This window comes from Homarus americanus, unplaced genomic scaffold, assembly GCF_018991925.1.
Source record: "Homarus americanus isolate GMGI-L3 unplaced genomic scaffold, GMGI_Hamer_2.0 scaffold33026, whole genome shotgun sequence".
Taxonomy (NCBI): Eukaryota; Metazoa; Arthropoda; class Malacostraca; order Decapoda; family Nephropidae; genus Homarus; species Homarus americanus.
This window is the reverse complement of record NW_024740653.1, coordinates 28,494-45,000: the sequence shown is the minus strand read 5'-3', so window position 1 is coordinate 45,000 and position 16,507 is coordinate 28,494. Positions and strand designations below refer to the sequence as shown.

Below are 16,507 nucleotides of genomic sequence, written 5' to 3'. Positions count from 1 at the left end.
TCTCTGATTGGTTACACGAATTCTTTGTTTACTTTGGGACATTAACATAAAATTTTTCTTATTTCAATGCCATTCAGTAAAAAATTTTCAAGCAAATTTTTTGGGTACAGTTAAATATAATATAGAGTATTTCTTCCTTGCTACACGAAGAAAATTTTCTTCACTTGAGTTTCTCTACCTAACCTAACCTAACCCAACCTAACCTAACCCAACCATCCAACATAACCCACCTAACCCAACCTAACCCAACCCAACCAACCTAACCCAACCTAACCTAACCTAACCCAACCCAACCTAACCCAACCTAACCTAACCGAACAGTGTAGTCTATCAAGATATCTTAAGCATCTATTTTTTTCTTCTCTTCTCCTTCGCCTCAATTGAGAAAAACTTAAAGGTCGTTTCTTCTTCTTCTTCTTCTTCTTCTTCTTCTTCTTCTTCTTCTTCTTCTTCTTCTGTCATCGATTCAGTGATAACAAAAACCCATGTTTGTTCTTAGTCATTCTAATGTAAGTCAATCTGTATTTTTAAGTCATTCTAACAGTGTAAGTCAATCTCTGTTTTAAGTCATTCTAACAGTAAAAGTCAATCTGTATTTTCAGTCATTCTAACAGTGAAAGTCAATCTCTATTTTAAGTCATTCTAACAGTGAAAAAATTCTATCCCTTGCAGTGAAAAAAATTAAAACCATAGCTTCTTTCACCAACACTTGTCTACGGGTAAAACCAAACAAAACTAACACTCACATGTCTCTGTTTACTTCATCAGGAGGGGTATGCAGCGGTTCACCTGGCGTCACTCTACAGCAGGGAGGAGACGATCCGGCACCTGGTACAGAAGAAGGCAGATATCAATGCTACAGGAGGGGTAGGTACTGGTTATAACGTGGTGGGGCGTCTTGTATGGTTACCCCGCCTCACTCACCGCCCCTCCCCACTCCGTCCCCTGGTTCATCGACTCAGTGTGGGAAGGGGTGTGATTAGTAGAATTAGCTGGTCAGAGGTGGGGGGGGGGAAGGTGAAGGGGATTAGTTAGGTGGGGGGAGGGAGGGAGGTGTTGTCACGGTCTGTTGTGTAGGAGGGGAAGGAAAGGGAGGGGGAGAGTTAACGATGAGCTAGCCAAGAGGGGAGTGTGATTTGTTGGGTAGGGAAGAGAGGGGAATTAGCTAAGGAGGAAGAAGGAAGAGTAGGTAAGAGAAGAGTTAGTTGACCAGTGAGTAGATTAATCAGATGACCGCTTGGAAATATGATCAGCCATTCAGAAGGGGTTGAAGGATTAGCTAAGCGCAGGGGAAACAGGTTAATGATTAGCTAAGCGCAGGGGAAACAGGTTAATGATTAGCTAAGCGCAGGGGAAACAGGTTAATGATTAGCTAAGCGCAGGGGAAACAGGTTAATGATTAGCTAAGCGCAGGGGAAACAGGTTAATGATTAGCTAAGCGCAGGGGAAACAGGTTAATGATTAGCTAAGCGCAGGGGAAACAGGTTAATGATTAGCTAAGCGCAGGGGAAACAGGTTAATGATTAGCTAAGCGCAGGGAAAACAGGTTAATGATTAGCTGGTCAATTAACAATGTGATTAGCCAGTCAGTATGGAACTTGCATGGTAATTATGTCAGGAGAAATAGAGAATAAAGGCATCGTAATTATGTACCCTACAGGTGCATGGTTACCTGTACCGTATTACCATAATCCTTCAGGTGAACTGCTTGTCTGTCCAATGACTGTATGATAATCTTGCCTTCCAGATAATCAGACAGAAGACCATTGACGGCTCTCCTAATCAACAATGAATTATACACTAATTATCTTGCTTTACAGGTAATAAGAGTGAGCGTTGATATAAGCAACACCTTCTCTGTCTACCTGGTCATGTAAACTACAGGTTATTAAGACTCAACAATAAAAACAATATGAATTAAAACAAAAAATTCTTATGTTCTCTCTTATAATCCACAAAAATTCTATAAAAAAGTTTAGAATTTTTTTTACTATAAACCCTTACTGTTTTTTCTTTCAGGTGTATAATTCTTCCCTCAGAGTAAATAACTCATGAAAGTTTTAGATATATGATGTACTGGGAATTGTATCACACTGGCCAACTTGTCCAAAGAGGTTCTGTGTTCAAAGTCCTCACAAACAGACGCAATGTACACGAACTTAAAAGGTTTTCGACAGATTAATTCCACGAAATTTTGTAGGTATTAGACCAAGAACTTTTACCTCTACCTACTGAAAGTTTTCCTCTCTCTCCCTCTCTCTCTCTCTCTCTCTCCCTCTCTCAAGGTCGTTACTTCCCACACCCACACACACTCTACCCCTCCCACAACCACCCACACTGCCCCCCCACCCACCCACCCACCCACACATTCCAATCCCGACGATACATTAAGCTAAGTATTCATTGTTGTCCACTGTACCCGTTCATGATCATAATATTACCAAACGACTTCCACATTCCCCTCCTCCCCTTCCACCCACTAATGGTTATGCTAAATGGTTCTCGCTAAGTCATTGGGAAACTATCAGACAAATGGACATACGTGACATTTTAAGGTAATATTACGTGTCATTTGTCATACTAACAACAACAACAACAACAGCCCCTTTACTCGATCTAGGTATAATCGTTTCCTTGAATTATAGGGACTAAATCAACACATATATCCACTATAATTTGTTATACTGAAAAAAAAATTACAAAAATTAAGAAGATTCATTGTTGTTTTTTGTTAATGATAAACTTTTTTATGTAATGAGTTATTAAAAGATCTGTTTGTTTTGATAACTGTTAAAGTAAATAATTAATGTATAGAAGCTTGATGAAAAGACTAACAACACCATTATGTCGTTCGATTGTTTAGAAATAATAATTAAAATACCCGGTTAAAATTATACATATTTAACTTATAAAATTATCAAACTAAAAAAAAATATATTTTCAGCAGTGAATTAAAATCTTATTAAAAATTAGAAAATATTATTATTTTTTATGATTTACACCAAACATTTATTTAACACATACGATGATAAGTTATCTGTCAGTTAGTCTGTCTTTCTGTCTATCTCTCTTTCTGTCTGTATATTATCTATCTGACTGTCTATTTATCTATCTATCTATCTGTCTATCTGTCTATCTGTCTATCGGTCTATTTGTTTAGTCTTTTCCAGGTAAATTCACCAAATTAAATAATCTAAAAAAAATTATATATATCTATTCACAAAGATCCTGTTCTATAGAGCGTCTTGGTGGTGAACAGGATGGGGAGAATCATGGGGAGCTTATGGGGGTGTTGGAGAATCATGGGGAGCTTATGGGGGGTGGGGAGAATCATGGGGTGCTTATGGGGGATGGGGAGAATCATGGGGTGCTTATGGGGGTGTTGGAAGAATCATGGGGTGCTTATAGGATGGGGAGAATCATGGGGTGCTTATGGGGGTGGGGAGAATCATGGGTGCTTATGGGGGTGGGGAGAATCATGGGGTGCTTATGGGGGATGGGGAGAATCATGGGGTGCTTATGGGGGATGGGGAGATCATGGGAGCTTATGGGGGATAGGAGAATCATGGGAGCTTATAAGGGTGTTGGAATCATGGGGGTCGTAAGGGGCTTAGAGGCACAATGAAGGACACACACACACACACACACACACACACACACACACACACACACACACACACACACATAAGGGAACGCTCAAGTGACGGGTTAAGTGAGACAACAAAGTGCTCATTACCTGTCTGGAATGTCTCAAGTAATGTCAATGTGGGGGAGAGGGAGGGTAGACGGGTGAGTGGGGGAAGGGAGGGATAGACAGCGGGCGAGTGGGGGGTAGAGAGGAGGAGTGGGAGGGAGGTGGTGAGAGGTGAGAGGGGTGAGAGGGAGGGAGGGAGCGAGGGAGGGTAGGTGAGAAAATTATGTCATTAGTATTATTATCAACAATTGTGTCATTAGTCGAAGTGTCATCATCATCATCATCATCATCATCATCATCATCATCATCATCATCATCATTTGTCATCCAATTTACGATCTGGGATAGAACCAATATTTGTGCCTTGGGATAAATGTCTGAATCTTGGGATAAATGTCTGAATCTTGGGATAAATGTCTGAATCTTGGGATAAATGTCTAAATCTTGGGATGAATGTCTAAATCTTGGGATAAATGTCTGAATCTTGGGATAAACGTCTGAATCTTGGGATAAATGTCTAAATCTTGGGATAAATGTCTGAATCTTGGGATAAATGTCTAAATCTTGGGATAAATGTCTAAATCTTGGGATAAATGTCTAAATCTTGGGATAAATGTCTAAATCTTGGGATAAATGTCTGAATCTTGGGATAAATGTCTAAATCTTGGGATAAATGTCTAAATCTTGGGATAAATGTCTAAATCTTGGGATAAATGTCTGAATCTTGGGATAAATGTCTGAATCTTGGGATAAATGTCTGAATCTTGGGATAAATGTCTTGGGATAAATGAATCTTGGGATAAATGTCTTGGGATAAATGAATCTTGGGATAAATGTCTGAATCTTGGGATATTTTTACAATATTTAAGTGAGGATGATTTTAACCTCTTGTATTTACATAATTAAAGAGAGATCAGCCAATCACACACGTGGGATTAATAACATCAACCATCCAATCAGAAAGAAGAAAAAAAGTAAACAATGATTCACTATAGACAACAATCTCATGTGTGTGTGTGTGTGTGTGTGTGTGTGTGTGTGTGTGTGTGTGTGTGTGCGTGTGCGTGTGTGTGTGCGTGTGTCATGGATCACTAAACCTTTTTTGATAGAATTGAAACCTATTGTCTAACGGGAATCAACACCAGATACAAGCGGCCTGAATCCCATCTAAGACAACACGGAAGACTGTTTCTCTGGTAGTGGGGGAGGTGTAGTGTGGGGGGGGTAGGGGAGGTGTAGTGTGGGGGAGGTAGGGAAGGGCAGGAGGTGTGGTGTGGGGGAGGTGGGGAGGTGTAGTGTGGGGGGAGGTAGGGAGGGTGTGGTGTGGGGGGGGGGAGGTGGGGAGGTGTGGTGTGGGGGGAGGTGGGGAGGTGTAGTGTGGGGGGGGGAGGTGGGGGTGTGGTGTGTGGGGGGGTGGGGGGGGGGAGGTGTAGTGTGGGGAGGTAGGGAGGGGGGGTGAGTAGGGGGGGTAAAAATATCAATTAACAAGTTGATAGACAGAAAATAATATGATAAATAGGAGATATAGAGACACAAGAGGATTAGTATAAGTGAATATATAAATAAATCTTGTTAAAGGAAGGAAAAAAAAGAGTAAAATAATTATAACATTGATGTAAATGATAACAACAACAACAACAACAACAACAACAACAACAACAACAACAACAACATCAACAACTACAACAACAACAACAATATTCACGATGACAGCACGAAGCCTAACAACAACAAAAGAGTAATTGCCAGTTACAGGTATACCGGTTACCTGCAATATACTAATTACTCAGGTGTTCCTTCAATACCTGACTACCTTGATTGGTTGTCTTAGAATAATTAGCGGGAGTGTGCTGGGGAGGTGTGGTTGGGGGTGTGGCAGAGGTGTGGTTGAAGGGTGTGGCGGAGGTGGGAAGTAGGTGTGTAGGTGTAGTGGTGTAGCTGTAGGTGTGTAGGTGTAGTGGTGTAGCTGTAGTGGTGTAGCTGTAGTGGTGTAGCTGTAGTGGTGTAGTGGTGTACACACACACACACACACTCACACACACACACACACACACACACACACACACACACACACACACACACACACACACACACACACACACACACACACATTTAAACGTGAAAATCGAACAAATAAAAATAATATTTCTATGTTTAAATCTTTTTTTATAGTTTATTTATTTACTTACTGAAGAATCTAAGTATTTAAAGCATGATATATTAATTCATATTTATATAATGAGGTGTTTCTCTCCCTTCCTTCCTTCCCACCAAACACCTCCAGAGACAAGCCGAGTCAACACCACCTTCTAAATGAATCATATCCTTAACACTAAAACCAAAATAATGTCCTTGGATGATAAAATACCCGAGAGAAGAGAGAGAGAGAAGACAAGAGACATATTTGAGAGATATTGTCAAAGTATGTTGAAATATTAGTTACATCAGACGGGTTTTTGGTCAATATTGGTTCAAAACTCAATACTAATAACACCTGGTTTTTCTCCTCTCTTCTCTACCTGTTGATGTTAATTAAGGTCATAATTAAAGTGATTGGTCCATATTGTAGCTTGGTAGAATTGTTCCTTTAAACAGTAAAACAAAAAAATGATGATAAATGCTTCTCAGTTTTGGTAATATAATGTTGATGTTTATTTTTGTTCAAGTGTGATGTCTCAATTTAATGCGGGCGTTTGCTTGTGTGTTCATCTCCTCACCCCCCCCCTGTGTGAATCATCATCAGGACATCCAATAAGTTTCTCACTCAACATGATCATAAAACTACCATGAGACTGTCTCTCTTATGTGTCTCATCTTGTTTCTATAACTGTCTCTCTTATGTCTCTCATCTTGTTTCTATAACTGTCTCTCTTATGTGTCTCATCTTGTTTCTATAACTGTCTCTCTTATGTGTCTCATCTTGTTTCTATAACTGTCTCTCTTATGTGTCTCATCTTGTTTCTATAACTGTCTCTCTTATGTGTCTCATCTTGTTTCTATAACTGTCTCTCTTATGTCTCTCATCTTGTTTCTATAACTGTCTCTCTTATGTGTCTCATCTTGTTTCTATAACTGTCTCTCTTATGTGTCTCATCTTGTTTCTATAACTGTCTCTCTTATGTCTCTCATCTTGTTTCTATAACTGTCTCTCTTATGTGTCTCATCTTGTTTCTATAACTGTCTCTCTTATGTGTCTCATCTTGTTTCTATAACTGTCTCTCTTATGTGTCTCATCTTGTTTCTATAACTGTCTCTCTTTTGTGTCTCATCTTGTTTCTATAAATGTCTCTCTTGTTTCTATAACTGTCTCTCTTATGTGTCTCATCTTGTTTCTATAACTGTCTCTCTTATGTGTCTCATCTTGTTTCTATAACTGTCTTTCTTATGTGTCTCATCTTGTTTCTATAACTGTCTCTCTTATGTGTCTCATCTTGTTTCTATAACTGTCTCTCTTATGTGTCTCATCTTGTTTCTATAACTGTCTCTCTTATGTGTCTCATCTTGTTTCTGTAACTGTCTCTCTTATGTGTCTCATCTTGTTTCTATAACCGTCTCTCTTATGTGTCTCATCTTGTTTCTATAACTGTCTCTCTTATGTGTCTCATCTTGTTTCTATAACTGTCTCTCTTATGTGTCTCATCTTGTTTCTATAACTGTCTCTCTTATGTGTCTCATCTTGTTTCTATAACTGTCTCTCTTATGTGTCTCATCTTGTTTCTATAACTGTCTCTCTTATGTGTCTCATCTTGTTTCTATAACTGTCTCTCTTATGTGTCTCATCTTGTTTCTACTCTGTCTCTCTTATGTGTCTCATCTTGTTTCTCTTTCTATCTCTCTTATGTCTCATCTTGTTTCTCTTCTGTCTCTTATGTGTCTCATCTTGTTTCTATAACTGTCTCTCTTGTGTCTCATCTTGTTTCTATAACTGTCTCTCTTATGTGTCTCATCTTGTTTTCTATAACTGTCTCTCTCATCTTACAACTGTCTCTCTTCTGTGTCTCATCTTGTTTCTATAACTGTCTCTCTTGTGTGTCTCATCTTGTTTCTATAACTGTCTCTCTTATGTGTCTCATCTTGTTTCTAACTTCTCTCTTATGTGTCTCATCTTGTTTCTATAACTGTCTCTATGTGTCTCCTCTTGTTTCTACTACTGCTGTCTCTCTTATGTGTCTCATCTTGTTTCTATAACTGTCTCTCTTATGTGTCTCATCTTGTTTCTATAACTGTCTCTCTTATGTGTCTCATCTTGTTTCTATAACTGTCTCTCTTATGTGTCTCATCTTGTTTCTATAACTGTCTCGTGTTTCTCATCTTAAGCCTTCATGAATTTTTTTGTTAACTCTTATACGAAGCTACTGTAAGAATTTCTACTTTTATATACAGTATATATAATTGATTATATAAACTGTATATATCAGTGTTTTTATTTTATTCTTCATCTCTCGTGAAGCTTGTCTGTCACTTATGTACAGTATAAAGTTATTGTGTAAGCTCTCCAAGCGTCTGTAGTGTGTCATGAAGCCTTCTTTGCAGCCACACCAACAAACAACTATCCATATGGTTTGTGAACGGGCGCAAACGGCACGGAGGTTCATGGGCAAGGCGCCGCTCGACAAACGGTCCTCCAACATCAGTAACGATGACAAGCGTGCATCTAACACCACTCTCGGCGACGTATATATATATATCACTACTTGAATCTCTTCTAGACGTTTTCCTCTATTAATTCTTTTGTGTGTGTGGGTGTGTGTATCTGTGTGTATGTGTGTGTGCGTTTTTCTCCCTATTATCTCACCTGTAATGGTTCACCTGTTCCTTTCACTAACACACATACATATACGCCACAAACAATCACCTTCCAGGACATAAAGTTTGTCACCCTTGCTTGTGATAGCCCTGTTTGTGAACCCCCTCCCAGGCCACGGACACAGAGGCAGCGCCACGTCTGCTAAACCCCACAAAGCTGAAGGACGCTGTGTATAAACCACAAGCGTAATGTAACATATTTTTTACTACTGCTAATTTTATATTCGATATTTTTTAGTGAATTTTACATGGTAGTAATGTAGTTCGCTCAGTAGAAATCGGTTGCCTAATACTATATATTTTTATGGTATTTCAATATTTTAGTACGACGCATATATTTTTTCTATGCGTTAAGCAAAACTTTCTTAAACTTGCGTATGAATATTTTTTTATTTGTTGTGTCTAGCTGATGGAAGCAATTTTGACGCATCGCTCTTTTTAACCACTCCAGATTTTGCAGGGAGCTGGCGTAGAAATCTGCCGAATTTTTTATGTGTTTTTGTACATTTTTTAACCTGAATTTCAGGAAAATATTTTTGGCTGTATGTAGGGGTCCGGCACTGATGCGGGCCGAGTAGATAGATAGAACAATATTGGCCACATTTTTGGTCTCAATGCCTCTTAGTGTAGCGTAGGTGTGTTAGACCTAACCCCAAGACCTATTATATACATGAACTGCATGACCTAATATTATTTCTGCTTCCCTACTACTGTAACTCTCTTAAAAGCTTATGCAAAGTTGTTGTTCGTAAACCCTGTAATATATAATTAATATATTCTTTACATACCTGAAGAATCTATATCACGCAGTTGAATTAATACATCACATACAAGTAGCGTAGTTGGATGTCAGCCTAAGCACTATTGAGTCACACCTTCCCCATCATCAGACAGTACCACGCATAACTCCTCTTGTAGTTATGGATTACTCCGATGCGCTTGTGTACTGTAATTAGTGTAGCTGTGCTGTTAGCGAGATAATCTGTAAAGGTTAATCAGGAACACAAACCCAGAATGATAATGTTGATGTCTTTTGTGTACCTAAATATGAACTAACATAACCTGGGTCAGTTTACTATATCCTACTCAAGTAACGATGAATTAATAATAAATAAAAATTCACATCTAAGTTCTGGTTTTGACTCTAGTTTACTTTATTGATGATAAATCTCATTTGGAATGAAACTTAATTAAATAATTTGTAATATAATGCTTGCAGGATTTTTACACAGGTGTTGTAAGTGTCTCAGCACCTGTACGTACACCTGGTCAAACATTCCAGGTGTTAGTCATTAAAATTATATACCTGTATTTGTTAGATATGAAACCTCGATATAACAGACTATATAGAGATCAGTACAGTCCATTATATCGTTGTCCATTAGATATAAAACCTTTATATAACGGATTATACTCATTATTGTGATGTCCGTTAAATGAAGGTTTTACTGTACCTGGGGAATGGATAAGTCCCTGTGGTTAAAAAAACTGTGTAAATCTGCTACAAGAGATAGACTCAATAATAACAGCATTATCACACACACACACACACACACACAGACACACACACAAACAAACACACACACACACACACACACACACACACACACACACAGACACCAAACACACACACACACACACACACACACACACACACACACACACACACACACACACACACACACACACACACACAAACGCAAAGATCTCATTCACTAAAAGCTTGAAACTACACTTATGTATACTAGCCATCACGCTTAAGCTTACTTCAGCTGCTACGCTAAAACTTACATCATCCACCTCACTAAGCCTTACATCATCCACGCTTAAACCTTAACATCACCCACCTGGCTAAAGCTTACATCACCCACCTGGCTAAAGCTTACATCACCCACCTGGCTAATATTTGTATACCTGCACCGCCGACTTCACTTATTAAGCTTGTGTGGTGTGCTTTTGTTTACCTACACCACGTGGTCTATTTTGTTTACATTCTGTCAGCTGTTGTGTAGTCCCTCACCTGCCTCCTCCTCCCCCTGCACCTCCTCCTCCTCCCCCTGCACCTCTTTCTCCTCCCCCCTTACGGCATTTCCTTCCGCCGTCTACACCTCCAAAGTTCAAAATGGTCTCTGGGAGGTGTTTGGAGGCTCCTTCAAATACCTCTCAAGCCTCCAATTGGGTCCTGGAAATGGTTAGCTCATGGACCTCCAATTATTTTCTAAATCCTCCAAGTACCTCTAAACTACTCCAAGTACCACTAAGCTACTTCAAGTACCTCCAAACTCTTTCAGGTACCTCTTAACTCCTCGAAGTACGTCCAAACTCCTTCTAGCACCTCTAAATTCTTCCAAGCACCTCCAAGAACCTCCACTATCCTCTAAAATCCACCAAGCACCTCCAAACTCCTCCAAGCCTTCAACAAATACTTCTTTAACATCCCCACCTCCCTAATTTCCCCCCCCCCCTCCTTTAATAACCTCCAAATAGATCAATATGAAGGTTGAAAGCTCCTTAATGTTCCTTGAGGCTCCTTAATGTTCCTTTGTTAACTCTACGGAGCCTCAAGTAACTGTTCCTTTGACTCCATTTTCGTTTTCACTAATTCAATGATTTTTTTTCACCATTCAATATCTTTTAAAATTGAGTAAAAAAAAGGTAATTTTCCGATAAGTTCTGATTTATTTTCATATATTTTATCGTATTTTCTTGTGTGTAAATATAGCCTCGCCTTTTCCCGCCACTTCTCAAAGCTGCTTAAATTTTCGCGCTAAAATTTACTTTATTTTTTTTAATGTTCCTAAGAATAAACTTGGGATACAGAAGCTAATGGGGCTTATTTTTCTATCCTCTTAATCTAAACAGTTTATTCTATTCTATATAAACAAATAAAATAAAATGAAAAGAAAAAGAAATGTGTGAATTCTCTTATCCAGTACTAAGACAAGATCCCTTTTCTTGGATTTGTAGCGGATAACTAATATATTTTTTTGGCTTCTACAAATTAAATCCTTCTCTGTACCCAATCAATAGCGAAATTCCTCTCAAACTTTAAGAATACAATTTAATCTCCTATTCACGTCTCTTAACACCATAACCTATGAATCTTATCCGGAAATTCAAAATAAAAAATAAGTTCTCTGGTAAATTCCTTGAAATGAATAAAAAAAGATTCTAGATTCTATGTAAATTAGTCTATCGGATGAAGTAATAATGAAATAAATCTAAAAATATGAAGAAAAAACTTTTAACTTAGATACCGTCAAATAGTAAAGAAACATTGAACATAAATTATACTTAACCTGCGTTTCCTAACCTAACCTAACCTAAATATTAGTCAGAATGTAATAATAATAATAATAATAATAATAATAATAATAATAATAATAATAATAATAATAATAATAATAATAATAACAATAATAATAATAATAATAATAATACAAATTGCAATAAGGAATAAATTCGCAAGATAAAATAAGCCGTATTGTCTTTCCTACCAGAGACACAATGAGATCAGACAATCACAAAAGTAAGCCCGATAACCCGCCTCCTAGCCCACCTAGACACAGCGGCCACCACTCACATAATAACCCTCATCTTACCTGTTATAGCCTCGGGAACAGACGGCGGCTCACCTGGTCGCTAATCGGAGCACCGGAGCAGCAGTGGCCCTCATCAAGACAGTACTGATGCACGCAAAACAGGACCTTAGGCTCGTCAAGGATAGCGTAAGTATACCTGCGAACAATTTATTTGATCTGGTTAAAGTTAATCAAAAAGGTGAGGAGGATTACCTGATCTATTACGCTGAACAGGTGAGTTTATGGATACAATATTTTACCTAGTGGTTTATTAGACACACGGGTGATGATTCATTTGATTCTTGACTTTGATCAGAGGAGATTATGACAGCATGAGATAAATATGGAGAAATATAACATTACTTATGAAATATGAACTAAGACAAAAGGGACAACACCAAAAAAATTCTGTGTCAGGACCAGGGTGAATATATACAAGGGATGATATTCTGTCTTTAAAATATACACTTTTTACGAGAAGAGATAAAGAAAATTGCATAACGATATCACACAATCAGAATAAACTAACCTAGCGTGAGGAAAATACTTTTGAACCAGGGAAAAAAATATATATTCAGATGGTAAGTAATTTTCTTTGTCGAGGTAAATACTTGATGTGAATCTTAATACACATAATTACTTCTTGAATATAATTGTTAGGATTTAAATAGTTAACACTGGTATAAAAAACACCAATATGTCTGTCTGATCACTATAATGTTTATGGAGAGGGAGGGAGGGGGGGTTATAGTCGGCTCTTAAGACAGTAAATTATTGGAAAAGCTGTTATGAATGTTTATTTTTCCATCGTTCATGTTTTTATAATTTTTAACCTTCATGGCATTAAAATTAACCTAAATGTAATACTGTATTCAAAGCCATTATTTTGTAACACAACTGTAGTCCATTATCTCTCTGTAACCTGTAGACAATACTGTACTTCACAACAACATTACAAAATATACACATTATGACTCCTACAAGAGATACATTCAAACATTCATCAAAAGTAAAAAATAAAAATAAATAAATGAAAAGTTTAGGACTACACATAAACACGAGTTTTTTTAATCAGGTGTAGTGAAATGTTATGTTTAGTTCCCATAGACTTACAGAGAGAGAGGCGGCGGTGTTGGCTAAAAATTTAATCCAATTTTCTTTTAAAGTTTATTCGTTATCTTACCATAAATAAACAGTATTGAAATATTTATGATGATAAACATATTAATATAATCAACCTCTAGCTCATAAGTCGAAAGCTCTACCTCTGAACACCCGAGTCACAGAACCTACCAATCGAACCCTGGACCTCTAGCTCATAAGTCGAAAGCTCTACCTCTGAACACCCGAGTCACAGAACCTACCAATCGAACCCTGGACCTCTAGCACATAAGTCGAAAGCTCTACCTCTGAACAACCGAGTCACAGAACCTACCAATCGAACCCGGGACCTCTAGCTCATAAGTCGAAAGCTCTACCTCTGAACACCCGAGTCACCAGAACCTACCAATCGAACCCAGGACCTCCTAGCTCATAAGTCAAGCTGTACCTCTGAACACCCGAGTCCTAGAACCTACCAATCGAACCCTGGACCTCTAGCTCATAAGTCGAAAGCTCTACCTCTGAACACCCGAGTCACAGAACCTACCAATCGAACCCTGGACCTCTAGCACATAAGTCGAAAGCTCTACCTCTGAACAACCGAGTCACAGAACCTACCAATCGAACCCGGGACCTCTAGCTCATAAGTCGAAAGCTCTACCTCTGAACACCCGAGTCACAGAACCTACCAATCGAACCCGGGATCTCCAGCTTATAAGTCGAAAGCTCTACCTCTGAACACCCGAGTCACAGAACCTATATTACAGTCAGACCAAAAGTACAGCCCCTGCCAAGACCGCAACACAACTCGGAATTAACAGAGGAAGTCTTTAAGGATAAGGGGAACATAATGATGACTAACTCCGGGTTACACGTTAGCTCGCCCAGGATCTTTCAGAGGGTGATGGGGGAAGAGGAGGGGAGGGTTATGGTGAGGAGGGGTGATGGGGAAGAGGAGGGGGTAGGGGGGTTATAGTGAGGAGGGGGTGATGAAGGAGGAAGGTGGCAGGGGGTGTGAGAAGAAAACCATCACTCCAGGAGTTTGGCTCCACATTTCAGGATTAACCTCCAAGGATATTAGGAAAGGGTGTGGAGGGATCTTGTGATTGTAACGCCCTTTAGGATTTACCGAGTCCTGCAATCCTACTTTATCTTCGTGGGCTGTAGGATTAAATGAGGTAAATACTTAAGACTCAACTTCTAAGGATTCTTTGCAAGGGGATGTCCGCTATAATGAATGACGAAGGATATCTCAACTAGGATTGACTAAGTCTAGGATTACAGTATTATTTTATTTACGTCTAATCTTCAAAATTTTGTAGTTTTGTAGTAATGTGACCTGTAGGATTTTTATCGACCGGAAATCAAACTCGACATCTTTAGATTTTGTAGGATTTAGACCTGTAGGATTTAGCGAGTATCCTTTCATTAGGCTCGAGGTTAAACAGAATCCTCCTCCACCTGTAGGATTTGGCAAGTATCCTTCAAATATCCTCCACCACTATAGGATTTTGGAGGTTATATAGGATCACACTTGACCTGTAGGATTTAGCGATTATACCCACTAGGATTTTTGGAAAGCGCTTCAAACTTCAACAGCCAGACTCGACCTGTAATCCTAGTGTCGGATAAGGATTACTCGAGTCCCATAAACCTGTAGTCAAGGGCAAGGATTTCATTTATAATCATCCTAAATCTCTTGTAATCCCCAGAAGGATTACATCAATAAAAAGACACAGAGAACCGGATAACTGGATTAATACAAGGATTAATGAACGGGTGAGCAATTCATGTTAATAACACTGAAAGACCGTCAAAAAATACGATAGGATTATATAGTTAAAGGATAGGATTAACTCTTAGGATAAGGATTTTCGTTTTTTTTCGTTATTTTTGTCTCTCTTTTTATTCATCGTTTTTCTTAGTTATGATTCGTTTATTATTTTTCGCATATTTACTGTTTTTAATAATTTTTTTTCTTCCGAATTTCTAGATCTTCATTTTTTTAACACTACAGGTCAGATGTTAAGTCATATATGTGGATAGTTTAAGTCAAGTGTGTGGATAGTTAAGTCAGGTGTGTGGCTAGTTAAAGTCGGGTGTGTGGACAGTTAAAGTCGGGTGTGTGGATAGTTAAGTCAGGTGTGTGGATAGTTAGGTCAGATGTGTGGATAGTTAAGTCAGGTGTGTGGATAGTTAGGTCAGGTGTGTGGATAGTTAGGTCAGGTGTGTGGATAGTTAGATCAGGTGTGTGGATAGTTAAGTCAGATGTGTTAAAAGTCAGATCAGGTTTGTAAACATATGAGATCGAGTCAATGAAGTGTCAGTACATATATTTATACACACGGGGGGGGCGAGGGTACATGGGGGGCCAGGGTACATGGGGGCCAGGGTACATGGGGAGACCGAGGGTACATGGGGGCGAGGGTACATGGGGGGGCGAGGGGGGGGGCGAGGGTACATGGGGGCGGTGCATGGGGGAGGGTACATGGGGGGCGAGGGTACATGGGGAGACGAGGGTACATGGGGGGTCCGAGGGTACATGGGGGGGGTGTATCCAGAAAGATAATAATAATAAATAAAAAGTAAATAAAAGTATCTAAGAGAATATAATTAAAACTTCAAAAAGTAAAAATTAAAACCCCCCCAAAATTATTTATTCTCTTTTTCAAAACCCGGAAATATGAAGCCAAATTTGTAGGTTATTCTTCTAACTCACATATACAAGAAAAAATATCCCCAGATTTAGGTACAACATTTCACTGGATTTGTAAATTATTCCAGTAAATCTGTCAGATCTGAGGAAAATCGGATCAATGAGGAATAAAGTCAGATTAAGGAACAGTGCTCATTGTTCTGTCTAAATCCAGGTTAGGTTATTGATAGTCAAGATGAGGAGGAGGAAGAGGAGGAAGAGGAGGAAGAGGAATATAGGAAGATGAGGAAGAGGATTTTCTTATAACTTTCTAAATCGGCAAAAAAGGATTTTCTTAATAGTATCTAAATCACTCTGTTTAAAGGCGAATTCCTTACATAGTGTCAAAATCTATGTACCGAGGCTCTTCACACTTCAATGTTATATATTTATAATTTCCCTTGACCTTTCTAGATCTTGTTTTGATTCAGTGAGTTTAGGGGAATTTCTTGAATAAAAACAACAAAAATAACAACAACGACAACAACAAAAACGACAAGAACAACAAATTTAGCCAACTCATCAATTAATTTCGTTTCCTGGCCGTGGGATTGATGTAGAGAGCTTCAACCCTGTGAGAATATACGTCCCTGAGCACCTGTGTAAACATACGGATCCTGATACCTGTGA

The 16,507-nt window shown here is 38.7% G+C and overlaps 1 protein-coding gene across 1 annotated transcript in view; it reads left to right on the top strand.

The window, feature by feature from the left end:
• Positions 1-16,507, top strand: part of LOC121875492 (serine/threonine-protein phosphatase 6 regulatory ankyrin repeat subunit B-like) — a gene marked incomplete at its 3' end in the record, with an annotated part of 88,276 nt that overhangs the window by 48,389 nt on the left and 23,380 nt on the right. Inside the window, exons 3-5 of the mRNA XM_042380058.1 lie at positions 769-963; positions 8,228-8,368; positions 12,112-12,228. Coding sequence (XP_042235992.1) covers positions 769-963; positions 8,228-8,368; positions 12,112-12,228 — 453 coding nt within the window. The remainder of the gene's footprint in view (positions 1-768; positions 964-8,227; positions 8,369-12,111; positions 12,229-16,507) is intronic.